A 15,987-nucleotide genomic window follows, 5' to 3' on the forward strand; every position below is an offset into this window, starting at 1 on the left:
GCAATGCCTCCGCTGTGGTGAATTATCTTAGGGAATAGGACCCTCAAGAGAGGGAACCCACCTCAGACAGGTCAATGCCACAGGACAAAAATACTGGACCATATTTTACTTCAATTTTGTGATATCCTCATGATACTTGGTGGTGAATGTAGAAAAAATTCCACCCTAGAAATTCAAAACAGTGTTTTTGTTTTTCTTGGTTATGAAGTTGAATATTTTTTAGTGAAGTTCCATGATGTTTTTATTAACCATTTCCAGGTTGATTGGTGTCACTTAGGAAAGTAGACTTACCTGCCCTTGCATGCGGCAAATCCTATGCCCACTGAAATGCCAGCACATTTGGGTCGACTAGTTTTTCCAGGTGTTTGACTGTTTAAAGTGAGTCCAAACTCATTAACACTCTCCGCAGTTTGGTGACATTTTACAGATGTATGTTATCTGTGTTCTTGTGGCTTAAGGCATTCTTTATGCATCTGTGATTTTTTTCCTTTAGGACATCAAAGGTCAGTACTGGACTGATGAAGATTCTGATGGAGACAATGACTCTGATGAATTTCTATATGGTGTGCAGGTAAGCAATTCTTTGGCATTGGTCACGTGGTGTACAGACTGTGGTGAATCTGAGGTGTCCTGCTGATAATGCCTAATGTGAATTCATTACTGGAAAGGCACTGGGTTCACAGATGATGAGGAAGCTGTCTTAAAAATACTCAACAAACATAGGTGGAAATCTATATAATTATTTAGAAGGAAATCTGATATATAAGACCATAAGATATAGGAACAGAATTAGGCCATTTGGCCCATCGAGTCTGCTCCGCCATTCAATCATAGCTGATTTTTTTTCTACCCCATTCTCCTGCCTTCTCCCTGTCTCTTAACCCCCTTACCAATCAAGAACCCATCAATCTCTGCCTTAAATACACCCAATAACTTGGCCTCCACAGCCCTCTATGACAATGAATTCCACAGATTCACCACCCTCTGGCTGAAGAAATTCCTCCTCATCTCAGTTTTAAAGGGACACCCCCTTATTCTGAGGCTGTGCCCTCGGATCCTAGACTCTCCCACTAATGGAAACATCCTCCCTACGTGCACCCTATCCAGGTCTTTCAGTATCTGGTAGGTTTCAATGAGATCCCCCCTCATCCTTCTGAACTCCAATGAGTGCAGGCCCAGAGACATCAAACACTCCTCATGCATCAAGCCTTTCATTCCTGGGATCATTCTTGTGAACCTCCTCTGGACCATCTCCAGGGTCAGCACATCTTTCCTTAGATCCAGGGCCCAAAATTGTTCAGAATATTCCAAATGCAGTCTGACCAATGCCTTATAAAGCTTCAGCTTTTATGTGCAAAGAAATACTTTGCTGGGCATAGGATAAGGAAGGAGTTGGATTAATTGGCTAGATTTCAAAGGGCCTGCAGAGTAATGAGAACACAAGAACTAGAAGCAGGAATAGGCCACCTGGCCCTTCAAGACTGCTCTGAAATTCCTCATGGTTGTTCTTCCCTCCCAATGCCATTTTCCTGCACTATCCACACATCCCTTGATTCCATTTAAATATAGAAATGTCTCAATCTTTGTTTTGAACACAATCAATGATGGAACCTTCATGGCCCTTTGAGGTAGAGGATTCCAAAGGTTTACACCCCTTAAGTGGAACTATTTCACCATATTGCAGTACTAAATGACTGACCCTTTATTCTGAGACTGGCCCCTGGTTCCAGGCTCTTCAGCCAGGGGAAACATCCACCCTGTTGAACAATGATCGGTCAGAAAGTCTCCTTCTGTAATGTGTGAGTCAACAGTGGCCCACCAAGCCTCTTGAGGTCACACAGTGGTGCAGCAGGTAATACTGCTGCCTCACAGCTCCAGTGACCTGCACTCGATCCTGATCTCCAAAGCTGTCAGCATGGAGTTTGCATGTTCTCTCTGCGGCCACGTCTCCCCCAGGTGCTCCAGATTCCTCCCACATCCCAAAAATCTGCTTGTTGGTAGGTTAATTGCTTACTTAAGTTACCCCTAGTATAATGGGTAGGGAGTCAATGAGAGAAAAGGTTAAAAGGGAAAGAAGTGGAGGAACGAGACAGATGGGATTGCTCTGAGAGCTAGGAATAGATTTGATGGGCTGAATTGCCTTCTGCTACACCTGAAGGAAGTATGAACTACAAGGAAAATATGAGGCACATCACAAATAGTCATCGAGGAAAATCAATAAGTGAACAAAGGACAAAGAAAAAGTGACTAAGTTTGGATTAGCGTAGGATTATTGTAGGTGAGTGTTTGATGGTGGGCATTGGATAGACGTGCATCCCCAATCAACAGCAACAGATGCAATATACAGTAAAACTCCAATGATCTGCTTTCCTAATGTTCAGAAATCCTGATGTTCAGCATCTGGCTCACCTGGTTCCATCTCCTCCGTCCCCTTTCAACTCACCGCAGCCCCATTCCCACACTTCTTTTAAACACAACTGATTCACTTGAGAATTTATTATGCTACCGCGTAACATTTAAAAAAAGTGTATGGTGTTTTAATAGCAGTAATGTCCAATAGTTCAGAAAATCATTCACTTCGCCATCACCAGGATGCTGGATTATTGGAGTTTTACTGCATCTCATATTTCTCATGACATAGAAGGAGGCCATTCTGCCCACCAAGTCCATGCAAGCTCTCAAAGCAATCCATCAATCCCATTCCCCTATGTATTTCACTGTAACCTATTCCTCCTCGCACTCCCATCAACTTCCTCCCAATCTTTTGCTGCCCATTTACATAAGGGATAATTTACAGTCGACAATTAACCTGCCTACCTGCATGTCTGGGATCTGGGAGGAGACCAGAGCACCCAGAGGAAACCCACATGTTAGGGACAACATACAACTCCATATAGACTGTATGGTGAGGTTAGGATCGAACATACAGTAGGTCACTGGAACTGTCAGACAGTAGACCTGCTGACCCATTTACTGAGCATTGAACTTGGTTCCTTTCTGTTTAAATATAGAAAATGCACCTTACTATTTCGTTCCATGAGCACAAGAGATTTTCCACAAATAAATCCAGTGATAAACATAAATATACTGACGATCAAGTAATTAGAATGACTGCATAAATCTCTCAAAAAACTGTGAGGAGACGTGCAAGTAGGTTTCCATAGAACCATACAGCACAAAGCGGGCCCTTCGGCCCACCATCGTTTCTCCTGAACCTCTCATGACCAATAAAAGTTCTGAAATAGTTTCATGAGTCATCACTGGATAATGCAAAAACCTCTGGTATTTAGCTTAACAACTAGTCACTGTGCTCCATATAGAGACTACAGATGATTCCCTGGTATGCCAGAATGTTATGTAAATAATGGAGTGTGATTTACATTGAACTGTAGTGAATTCAGGTGAGGACTGATGATAGTTGATTTGTCTCTCAAGCTTTTGGCTTGGGTTTGTATTTTACAATAGTAAATTTCACATGAAACCATGAATTTCATAAGAGACCATACTCTATAGATGATCTGAGCTCCACAGTTTACACCATGTGACTCATGCTGACATCGAACTATCCAAAAGTGTATAAAATTTTGGTAATCCTGAAGTCCGGATTAGTGATTGTGCTGGGAAAATTGTAGAATTTAAACCAAATAAAATGCACGTGCATCTGGAGTGAGAGGCTAGTATCAGTCATGACAGCCTAGAACCCACTTGGTCCACTAATGTGAAATCTGCTAGCCTCTGTGTGACTTCAGACTCACCATGACCTACATGTTACTCTGTTCAATATGATAAGTTGTCACTGGGCTTTCCAGCAATGTCCACACACCCTGATAAATTAAACAAAAGCGTTGCCATGGTCTTTTCATAGTTATTATCCCCCAAGATTCCACACAAAGAATCCTTAACAGTGTGTTAATGATTGTAGAAAGGTATCCATGGTTTAATGGCATATTGTAGACCTGCTCCATCAGTAGAATCAATCCGGTTCATTTCTACTTGTTTGGCATTTATTGCCCATCAATAAGTGCCCTTGAAGTTAACAACATTGCTGGGGATTAGGAGTTAGATGTATGCCAGACAAAGTAAACACGGCGAATTTTTGTCCCTGAAGAACATGCAACCCAAACAGCATTTTATGACAGCCTAGTACTCCCAAGGTCACCATTACTGATCCAGAATCACAAAATGGTTATAACAGGCAAAGTAACTAAACCAGCCTCCCCTCCTGGAGTCAATCTACACTTCTTGCTGCCTCGGGAAAGCAGCCAACATAATCCTTCCCACCCCGGTCATTCTCTCTTCTCCCCTCTCCCATCAGGTGGAAGATATAAAAGCTTGAGAGCACATACCACCAGACTCAGGGACAGCTTCTACCTCACTGTTATCAGACTCTTGAACGGACATCTCATACGCTAAAACATGAACTCTTGATCTCCCAATCGACCTCATCGTGGCCCTTGCATCTTATTGTCTACCTGCACTGCACTTTCTCTGTGACTGTAACATTATATTCTGCATTCTATTTTTCTTTACACTACCTCGATTTACTTATATACGGAATGATCTGTCTGCATGGCACGCAAGCTAAAGCTTTTCACTGTATCTTGGTACATGAGACAATAATAAAGCAATAATAAATAAACCAATTATACTCAGCTCATCCTTTTCATACTGGCTCTATATTGGATCAATCTAGCTTGTCCCACTCTCCTACCTTCTCCTCAGAGTCCTGTAAGTTCTTTCCTTTTGAATACTTATCCCGCTACAGTTGAATCTGTCTCCACTATTGCCCTGGCAGTGCCTTTCAGATCCCAAGCACTCTTCTTATTCAATAAAAACATTCTTCCTGGACTCACTTTTGCTTCCTTTGCCAATCAGCTTCGCTCAGATCCCCTGCACCTTAACCCTACGGCCAATGGGAACGGTTTCCCTCTACAGCCTGTCCCCACCTTACGACTGTAACCCAACCTGTTCGTAGGTCGGAAATGAACAACAACGGTGTGTGGGAGAAGGTCACAGAAACAGCAGTGACGGGGAAGTGAGCAGGCGCGGGAAGAGCGGCCGCCAGCCGGCCTTGGAGACTCAGGGAGTGAGCGAGTGAGTCTGCTCAGCGCTCCCGGCTCTGGTCGGCTCCACCCAGCCCCCGATCGTTGCGGTTCAGGGGGAGTGGCGGGGAGAGAAGGCGCGAGGAAATGCCCCGTTCCCACCCAGCAGGAGATGCCTGCAGCCCTGCAGCAGCCGGCAAATCCATCCCCATCCATCCTGCTGGTCTCCCAAATACTCTTTCATATGTATGAGATGTCCATAAGTTCCCTTACTATTGAGGGAAAAATGTTTCCATTTTCCAATCAAACTGCAGTTTGCCTTATGAATATAGAATCAAACAAACTACTGCCCCTTATGTGGACAAGTCTTTCTTCTTGCTTATGTATAGAAAGACCATTTATTGTCAGTGTTCTCAATCCCTAGCTGCTGATTATGATTTCACTGTCCCAGAATCTATACATGCAGAAGAAGTCTTGAGAAAATACTCCTATTTAAAATATTTTCCAGTCGTAGAAGTTATTTGGAACTTGAAGTTACCACAGCAATGTTACTTTAGTGGAATAATGGTACTTTATTGTAAGATCAATATAATCAGATAAACCTGCTGTTGTCAATAATGGGGAAAACTCTAATCTAAGGACAGTGGGATAAGTGAAAGGAAGACTTGTATTTATAGATCCCAAACTACAGATATGAGGGAGTGTAGTTACTGTTGTGATATGGGAAACAGAGCAGCCAAGTTGTCCATAACAAGATCCCACAAACAGCAATATCTGCATTGATAGGTAACCTGCAATAGTAATATTGATTGAGAAGTAAATATTAGCAAGGACATGGGGTACCACTCTTTTTGCTACAGTGAGATATGATCTTTTAAATCAACCTAAGAGAGCAGAGAGGGCCTTGGTTTCAGGTGGGCCTTCCAACAATGCTGCACTGTCTCAGTTCTGCATCGGGGGTATCAAGGTGAATCCTGGGCTCAAGTCTCTGAAGCGGGACTTTTCGAAGAGGTGGGAGTGCTGCCACAAAGTTGTGGCTAACTCTGGGCATTTCATGAATCATAAAATCAATTACATAATCAAAACTTCCTCTTTTAAACAATATCCTTTACAGCTAAGTTGAACAGAAGAATAAAGCAAAAGGATGGTGAGGGTCATTACGACTCTCTGTAGTGGCTTGATTTTAAAGATGAATGCTTGTTTGCTAAACAGAATAGCTAATGCTATTTGACTCAGATATTAGAACACAAAAGGCCACCAGCAGAAGTGTTTCCTTCCCATTTCACAGAAATAATGTAGTTAACTCTGAAAAGATTAATGAAACTTTGTTAAGGATGGTGTCTTTGGAATCTAAACCAAGGAACTTCTAAATATATTTTAATTAAACCAAAATTTTGCCAAATGATTGCAGAACAAAGCAATTGCTACAATAGTCAGACAAAAATATTTATTTTAGTTTTAGACTCGTACAGCACAGGAACAGGTTGTCTGAGACACCATATCCATGGTCAACAAGTAGGTACCTATTTATCCTAATCCCATTTATCAGCACTTCATCCATAGCCTTGTCTGCCTTGCTCATTCAGATACTTCTTAAATTGCAACAAGGTGGACCTTGAGCAATACTTTGACACTCTTTACAGATTCAATACAGTTTCTAACTCACTGTCCCTTACTTGAGAACATCTGGAGTCGTTTATCGGGCACAAACTCAACGTTCTCTAGGTTTACAAATGCTGTTGACATTAGAATTTCTTTAATAAACTTAAAAGGCAAATACACAGAGATGACTGTGTTCATTAAGATTCTGTGGGGACCCTGGAGACTTCTAAAATATCTGTCATTCATAAGTATTTCATTCCTTAAGTGCTACCATGTAGGTCAAATCCACACTGTGACAAATAATGAGGTATGGAGTACTTTACGTCGCAATCACTAAAGTTTAGGTCATCATTTAAACCCTTAGATTCATATTGTCAGCTTAAAAAATGTGCTTTTGTTTGTTATTGAGACATTCAGGCTTTCTTTTTTCTGTCCTTTAAGGGATTTCTCGAGGTTAGCAAAATCAGAATTTATTGCCCATCCATAATTGCCCTTGAGAAGGTGGGAGGTTGTGGGGGGGGGGTGCAGGTGGTGGGTTATCCAGCTTCTTGCACCACTGCAGCCCTTCTGGTGAAGGTGCTCCCTCAGTGGAGGGAGTTCTGTGATTTTGAGCAACAAACACTCTGCTGGAGGAACTCAGTAGGTTGAGCAGCATCTGTGGGGAGAAAGGAGTGGTCATTTCTCCCCCCCCCCCCCCCCCCCAGATGCTGTCTGACCCACTGAGTTCCTCCAGCAGATTGTTTGTTGCTCCAGGTTCCAGCATCTGCAGTCCCTTGTGTCTGAGTTTTAGACCCGGCGATGACGAAGGCATGGTTTTCATGGATAATATTCAATGTTTGCTTCAAGCAGGAGTAAATTCTACTTCTCCGAGCTACATCTGGGAACTTGGGTGGATTCCCTTGATCTTTACTAAGCCTCCATTGAGTCTGCCCCAGTAAAGCATCATACCAGCTCCCTGAGTCTGATGTTATCCAATGCTATTTCTCGAATTTGGGTTGGGTCAGCTTTAAACAATAATATAAATTCTTGTGTTGGACCTGGCTCTTTATAAATAAATTGTCATTGGCATTTGACTCATTGTTGGATGAGGAATATGCACAGGATCCAGGGTGGGGGTTCCATGCATTATGGACCAAGGGAGAATGTGAGGTCATTTGAGTTTAATGTGGGGAAGTGTGGATCATCACTTCAGTAAGAGGCACCAAGAGGCAGATTATTATCTAAATGGAAAGAGTCTGCAAATGAGCGCAGAGGAATTGAGCTGTTCTAGTGCTTGAATTACGAAAGGTTAGCAGGCAGGTCCAACAGGTAGTTAAGAAGGTAAATGCCATGTTGATCTTTATTGCAAAGGGATTCGGAGTTTAAGAACAGGGAGTTTTTGTTACAATTTGTACAGGGTGTTGGTGAGGCTACAGATGAGGCTACACCTGGGACACTGCGGAGACACAAGAGACTGCAGATGCTGGAACCTGGAGCAACAAACAAGATGCTGGAGGAATTCAGCAGGTCAGGCAGCATCTGTGGAGGGAAATGAACAGTCGACACTGTCCACTTCCCTCTACAGATGCTGCCTGACCCATTGAGTTTATCCAGCACTTTGTTGCACCTGGAATACTGTGCCCAGTATTGGTCCTCTTCCCTTTTAAAAAAAAAAGGAAAATAGTAGCATTGGAGGTAGTCCAAAGGAGATTCACCAAGTTAATTCCTGGGTTGTCCTATCAAGAGAGGCTGGACAGTTTGGGTCTGATATTCCTTGGAGTTCAGAAGAATGAAGAGTGACCTTATTCAAACATATTTCCTAAGGGGGCTGGACGGGGTAGATGTTGAGATGTTTTCACTAGTGGGAAAGTCACAAACAAGGGGACATAACTACAAGACGAGATAATTTAAAACTAAAGTGCGTAGAAATTTCTTCTCTCAGAGAGTGGCGAATATCTGGAATTCTCTGTCCTTGAGGGTGGTAGAGGCCAGATCATTGGATATATTTAAGGGAGACATAGATAAATATTTGAAAGATCGAGGATTGATTTTTTAGGGAACTGGCACACGAGAGGAGTTTGAGGATAGCGTAGATCAGCCATGATCATATTGAATGGCGGGGCAGGCTCGAGGAGCTGAGAGGCCTACTCCTGCTCCTATTTTCTTGTGTTCTTGTGCACACGGAGGAAAGGAGCCTGAATGGGTAGGTGGGTAAGGGGAGCAGCCATTCAGGAGTGGGATGGGGGTATGGTCCTGAGGGAGATGTCCACTGCGATGCTGCAGTGGACCCCTCTCCCAGAGCTGGCCATCCAACCCCAGCCCAACAGGACTCAACTCTATGTGTCAGGGTGTCAGGTTCAGCTTGGGCTCACAGTCCTTGGATGCACAAGTGAATTTTGTACAAGCGTCATGAAAAATGCTTTGCACAACATTGGACATCATTGTGTGTGTCCACTCACCTTGAAGATGAACAAATAAGGACCTGATTGGGTTTAATGATCCAGATGTAGGTTTAATGCTTTCACCTCGCGTGCAAACATCTTGGGTTACGCAAAACAAAAATGCCAGTTGCAAATATTTCTCCAAGCAATGTAACGTATTGCGGAGAGGCCACAGTTATGCAGCTGGAAGAGTCGCTGCCTCAACAGCTGCAGGGACCTGGGTTCAGTGCTGACTGTATGGAGTTTGCATGTTCTGTATGTGACTGGGTGGGTTTCCTCTGGGTGCTCTGGTTCCCTCCATCCCGAACACGTGTGGGTTGGTAGGTTAATTGGCCGCTGTAAATTGCCCCTGGTCACAAGATCACAAGACAAGGGAGCAGAAGCAGGCCGTTCGGCCCATCGAGTCTGCTCCAAGGAAAGGGAAATAGAAGTGAGAAATGGGGAATGGGGGAAGAAAAAAAAAACCTATTCTAATCCCAATTTCCGGCCTTATCCCCGTATCCCTTGATATCCTGACTATTTAGATATGGTGTGTAAGGATCTGGATGGAGTTGATGGGAATGTGGGTAAATTAAAATGGGTTAGGGTAGGAGTAGTATAAGCATGGGTGCTTGATGGTCTGTGTGGACTCATTGGGCCTAAGGGCCTGTTCCTTGCTGTATCTCCCTTTAACTCTATGACTGATAGTCCTTCAATCTTTCATGCATCCTCTCTCTTTTGTGTCTGTCCTTTTCTTCTTTTCTCACTTTCCCCTCTCCTCTCACTTTCTTTTTACTCTATTTTTCTTCATTCTCTCTGTCCTTTCTTCTTTCTCTCTTCATTCTCTTTCTCTCAGGCACCCCTCATCAGTCAGATTTGCCCATCACTGGCAGCATGGAAAGACCTGTTGCAATGTGGTGTGGATTATAAATGTCATGTCCACTGCAAATATGAATATAATGAAAGAATACCAGAAATGTTATGGATTTGTTTTATTGATTGGTTTTGATTGGCCCATTTTGTGTCCATGTGACAATTTTGATGACTTGTTATAATACTTGGCGATAGGCACTGAAGTCCATAGTTGAAAATGGTGCGAAATTCCAGCGCTTGCATTTTGTGATGGTTCAGAGGTTGTCTAATTATGGGTCTTACGTTGGATGCTTTGTAATCTGATGATGTGATGCTAAAGTGGCTTTATGTTTGCAAAGTTTACTTGTTTTTTTTACCCGTTTCTTTTTTACCTTTACCTATTCCTGATTAGTCTAAAATAGAGTGGGACATCCTTCATTATAATCAGGTCATCGAAAAATCTTTGGTTTTTGCAGATTCAGCTCACAGACAAATGTGGTATCCAAACAATATAATGCAAATCTACATTACTTTTTCTCAAAAAAAGAGCATCAGCCGGATAATTCAAACTCATAACCTGTTTAAATTTACATTTTCACATATTCCAGTTGTGGTGCAGATCTGAGGTGGAATTTGCTGTAACACTCATTCCCTACTTACAGTATTCTACCATAACACCTTCGTCAAAGATCCCCACCATCTGGGCCATTCCATCTTCTTGTAGCTACCATCGGGCAGGAGGTACAGAAGCCTGAAGTCCCACACCACCAGGTTCAAGAACAGCTACTTCCCTTCAACCAGTTGGTTCTTGAACCAACCTGCACAACCCTAATCACCACCTCAGTATAGCAATACTATGACCACTTTGCACTACAGTGGACTTTTTTATTGCCCTAATTGTGTTCTTTCTTGTAAGCATTTTGTATAATTTATGTTTAATTTATGCTTTTCTTGTGAATGTTGTGTATCTGATGCTATGTGCCTGTGATGCTGCTGCAAGTAAGTTTTTCATTGTACCTGTGCACACATGTGCTTGTGCATATGACAATAAACTTGACTTTGACTTGACTTTACAGTTTAGGAAAAGCTGCCAAAGAGATTCTGGAGTAGGAATTTGCCTTGCACTGTACACACCGAATGGTCAGTGTATTAACATCACATGAACATTCCTGAATTTCAGTTCTGGTCACTTTAGTGGGGTTGAATTAGTGGAATGTAACCTGTTCAATAAAATAAAGGGTAAATTTCAACACTGTATTTATAGCTACAGAGGAAATAATTTATGTTCTGCATTTCAATGGTTCTGGACAGAAGCAACAATGCTTTTTAACCTAGATTTGCTTTTGTGCTCTTCTCTGAAGTGCTTTGAAGTTTGCAAAGTTACTGGCTTTGTTTGTGGAAGTGTGCATTCAGCTTTAAAAAAAATGCACTTAGCAGTTGAGAGAAGGATGAGTTCATTTTGATAAGATTTAGGACCTGACAAAAATAGACTGGGAGCTACTACTTGCAGGTAAGTCTACAGGCAACCCGTGGGAGGCACTCATGAGGTACTCATTCAACCCTGAAATGAAATAGACAGAGTTCAGGGTCAACGTGTTCTCATAATGGTGAAGGGCAAGGTGACCGAGTGTAAGGAATCCTGGAGTTCAAGAGACATAAGATAAGATATCTTAGTCACATGTACATTGAAACACATAGTGAAATACATTTTTTTGTGTAGTGTTCTGGGGGGCAGCCCACAAGTGTCGCCACGCTTCTGGCGCCAACATGGCATGCCCACAACTTCTTAACCCATACGTGTTTGGAATGTGGGAGGAAACTAGAGCACCCGGAGGAAACCCCAGACAAGGGGAGAACGTACAAACTCCTTACAGACAGCGGCCGGAATTGAACCCAGGTTGCTGGCGCTGTAATAGCGTTACACTAACCACTACACTACTATGCCTGCCCTCATAGGTCACATAAGAGAAAGAAAGGTAGCTTATGGTAGATTTAGAGAAGGTGAGGCCCTGCCGAAGTACAGGGATGTACTTTATCCAAGTAATTAGGAGGCACACAATGGGCAATATTAAGGAAAATGCCAAAGCATTTAATAAGTATCTTAAAGGCAAAGGGGTAACCAAAGTGATGATCTGTAGATGGAGTCGGAGGACATAGACGAGGTCTTAAGTGAATACTCATCCGTATTCACTGCGAAGAAAGATATTGTAGTCAGAGGATTCACGTGGGGGAACAGGATTCTAGAAGAAACTACCATTTAAAAAGAGGAGGTATTAGATGGCTTAGTGGACTTAAAGGCCAGGAAGGCAACTTGGTTGGCGTGGGTCAGTTGGGCCAAAGGGCATGTTTCCGTGCTGTATAATTCTATGACTCTATGGATAAATCCCAAGGGCCTAATGAGATATATCCCAGGCTGCTATGGGAGGCAAGGGAGGAGATTGCTGGGGTTCTGACAGAGATTTTGAAATCTTCTCCAGCCATCGAGAGGGTGCCAGATGACTGGAGGAAAGAAATGTGGCACCTTTATTCAAGCATGACAGCAGGAATAAACCGTGTATGCTGGTGGGTCTAATGTCAGTGGCAGGAAATTAGGGACAGGTTAATCTCCACTTGGTAAGGCCGGGATTGGTCAGAAAAGGTCAGCATGGCTTTGTTAATGGGAGGCCTTATTCTGACTGAATTTTTTTGAGTAGGTGGCTAAGTCTGTTGATAGGATTGGATGGTTGATGTGGTCTATGTGGACTTCAGTAAGGCCTTTGAGAAGATCCTGCATGGGGAACTGGTCCAGATGGTTAAGAGCCCATGGGTACTAGGGCAGGTTGGCAAATTGGATCCAAAATTGGCTTGGTGGTAGGAGTCAGCCAATGATTGTTGAGGGTTGTTTTCTGCCATTAGAAGCCTGTGACCAGTGGTATACTGCAAAGATTGATGGACCTTTAGTGTTTGTTGGAAACATTACAATCTGGATGTGATTGCAGGAACATTGATTAGTATATTCGCAAATGACACAAAGATTGGTGGTGTTGTAGATAACCTTTAGTTGCAGAATTATATTGATCATCCGGTAAAATGGACAGAGAAATGGCAGATGAAGTTTTGTTCTGATTAAAAAAATATGAGGTGTTATATTTTGGAACGATTAATAAGGCTAGGATATACACAATGGTAGGACTCTATGAAGTACTGAAGGACATAGGGTCACAAATCTAAGGATCCCTGAAACTAGCAGCCCAGGTATATAAGATTGCAATTGGTTTATTATTGTCAGCTATACCGAAATACAGTGAATAGTTTGCATGCCATCTTGACAGATTGCACCATACATAAGTACTTCAATGTAGTAAAAAGGAAAATAGAAAGCAGAATATATTGTTAAAGTCTCAGAGAAAGTGCAGAACAGGTAGACAAATAAAGTGCAAGAGCCACAATGAGGTAGATTGAGAGATCAGAAGTTTATCTCTTAGTGTATGAGAGGTCCTTTCAGGAGTTTTTTAACTGCGGGGTAGAAGTTGTCCTTGATCCTGGTGATGCGTGTTTTCAGGCTTTTGTATCTTCTGCCCAATGGGACGGGGAGAAGAGAGAATGACTGGGGTGGGAGGGGTCCTTGATTATGTTGGCTGTTATACGGAGACAGTGGGAAGTGTAGACGGAGTCAATGAATGATGGTGGGCTGCAGGGCTGTGCCATATGACTCTAAGACTATAACTACAGCATGTTTTAACGGCAGCAGAGAGAATTTGTCCATTGCACAGAAGAAAGTCAACTTTGCCTGCATAAGAAAAGATTTCTTTATTAGTCACATGTGTTTCACTGTGTGTTTCGATGTACATCTTTTTGCATGGAATGTGCTGGGGGCAGCTCACAAGTGTCGCCACAGTTCCGGTGCCAACATAGCATGCCCACAACTTCCTAACCCATACGTCTTTGGAATGTGGGAGGAAACCGGAGCACCCAGAGGAAACCCACACAGACACATGGGGAGAACGTACAAACTCCTTACAGTCAGCAGCCGGAATTGAACTCGGGTCGCTGGCTCTGTAATAGTGCTACACTACCGTGCCTGCATATGTTGTTAGAGAGATATGAGTATTCATCCAAAGCAATAGGAAAGAGATCCACCTCCTTGAGGGTCCTTTAGTCCCAGATCCCACTTGACTGTCTGGAAAGGTAAATCAGTCCACATCACTGTCTTATCTAAACTTGCACCTGATCACGGGCCAGCCCTGAGAGAAACTGAATGCATAAAGTCAATACAACTAAGCTGAGGTCAATACATACAAAGAATGTCTGTAACTCCAAATGTTTTCTCAGGGAAAATCCTGAGATGAATGGTCACGAGAGTGCATGTTGACTCTCACCACAACTAAACAGCATTCACATGTGGAAAAAGTTCAGCCAAAAGCAAAATACTGCTGATGCAGGAAACCTGAAATAAAACCAAGAATATGAGGAATATTCAGCAAGTTAGGCGACATCTGAAGAGAAAGAGTATTTCAGGTTGATGAACTGAATATCTGATGAAAGGTCAGCAGCATGGTACATTTATTTCTCTCTCCCACGGATGCTGGTTGAACTGTTGTGTAGAACATAGAACGTAGAACAGTACAGCACAGGAACAGGCCCTTCAGCCCATGATGTTGTGCCGAACTAATTAAACTAGTAATTAAATGCCTAACTAAACTAATCCCTCTGCCCGCACAATGTCCATATCCCTCCATTCTCTGCACATTCATGTGCCTATCCAAGAGCCTCTTAAACACCTCAATTGTATTTGCCTCTACCACCACCCCTGGCAGCACATTCCAGGCACCCACCACCCCCTATGTGAAAAAAGTTGCCCCAGGCATCTCCCGTGTATTCCAGCATTTTGTGTTGAGAAAGTTCATGTCCCACAAATTGGATAAAGCAAAGGAAAAAAGAGACAGCACGTCATTTTGCTCTAGTATCCAGAACCAGAAATGTGCAAGCAACTGCCCACTTAGAGATTTGTCTCACTGGCTGCAGCTCACTTTGCACGATGGCTTACAGAGACCAGCCCTATTAAATTTTGCTGCAATGTACTGACAGAGTGATTCAGTGTTAAATGGTATAGTGGTGCCATTCTAAACTAGTATAATGTCTGAATGATGCTGAACAAAACCACAAGTGCTTGTCTAGTTTCACCATGCATTCCCCACTGAACATAGGAGCGTAGAGTCCAGGAGAAGGGTCTCGAACCTGAGGTGTCGACTGTCCATTTCCTTCCACAGATGCTGCCTGACCTGCGGAGTCCCTCCAGCATCTTGCTTGTTGCTCCAGATACCAGCATCTTGGGTCTCTTGTAGGAGTGTGGAGAGCTCACTTAAGAACAGAGAGCTGTTTCTTGCTCGTCATGCACATATCTTAAGAGGTTGTTGTTGTGTAAGGTACTGTTAATGAGGATAAATATGTTGCCCATTGTCACTCGGAAATCCCCCTCTCTCCCCACACACTTGATCATTGATGATCTGTTATAAACATCCTGCACCAATATTGCTCAACAATAATACAGTCCTTCCTTTCCAATAGATACATGAAATGGCCCAGTCAGAAATGTCATCCCACCAGGTAGGACAGAACACAGTAAATAAATCTTTCCACTAGTGAGTGCAATCAAAACATTGTGTATTGTTAAACTGTTGTGTTCCATCAGAATCCTATGAATGGTCAGTGTTTATTTGCTGAGGGAAGGAGTTAAGGTTAAAGAAGGCTCAATTTCAAATATCCTGCAGTAACTCTTCGTCAAAATAAAGAACTTACAGAGGTCTGATGACCAACTATAGAAATGGTGCACCAGGTGATTAAGTCCAGACATGAATTTTTTTGGCTCCTCAATAGATTGGAACAGGATTGATGTATGAACCATTAATATTGTTCAAACCAAAATTTCAATTAACCTCCACTCAGACTGAAGGACTGAGAAAGTTGAGTTGTTCATTTTTCCATTGCAGTATAGAATATAGTGTTGTATGTCATTGTGTCTCTAGATATAATAAATTTCTTCCATGTAAAAATCATGCTGTAATTTTACCTGGCTGCCACTTCAGATCCCATAGGACCCAGAGTGTACATCT

The 15,987-nt window shown here is 42.7% G+C and overlaps 1 protein-coding gene across 1 annotated transcript in view; it reads left to right on the forward strand.

The window, feature by feature from the left end:
* Window positions 1–15,987, forward strand: part of LOC127585132 (protein mono-ADP-ribosyltransferase PARP6) — a 122,652-nt gene that overhangs the window by 36,513 nt on the left and 70,152 nt on the right. The window contains exon 4 of the mRNA XM_052042314.1: window positions 494–571. Coding sequence (XP_051898274.1) covers window positions 494–571 — 78 coding nt within the window. The remainder of the gene's footprint in view (window positions 1–493; window positions 572–15,987) is intronic.

The sequence above is a fragment of the Pristis pectinata genome, chromosome 32 (assembly GCF_009764475.1).
Source record: "Pristis pectinata isolate sPriPec2 chromosome 32, sPriPec2.1.pri, whole genome shotgun sequence".
Classification (NCBI taxonomy): Eukaryota; Metazoa; Chordata; class Chondrichthyes; order Rhinopristiformes; family Pristidae; genus Pristis; species Pristis pectinata.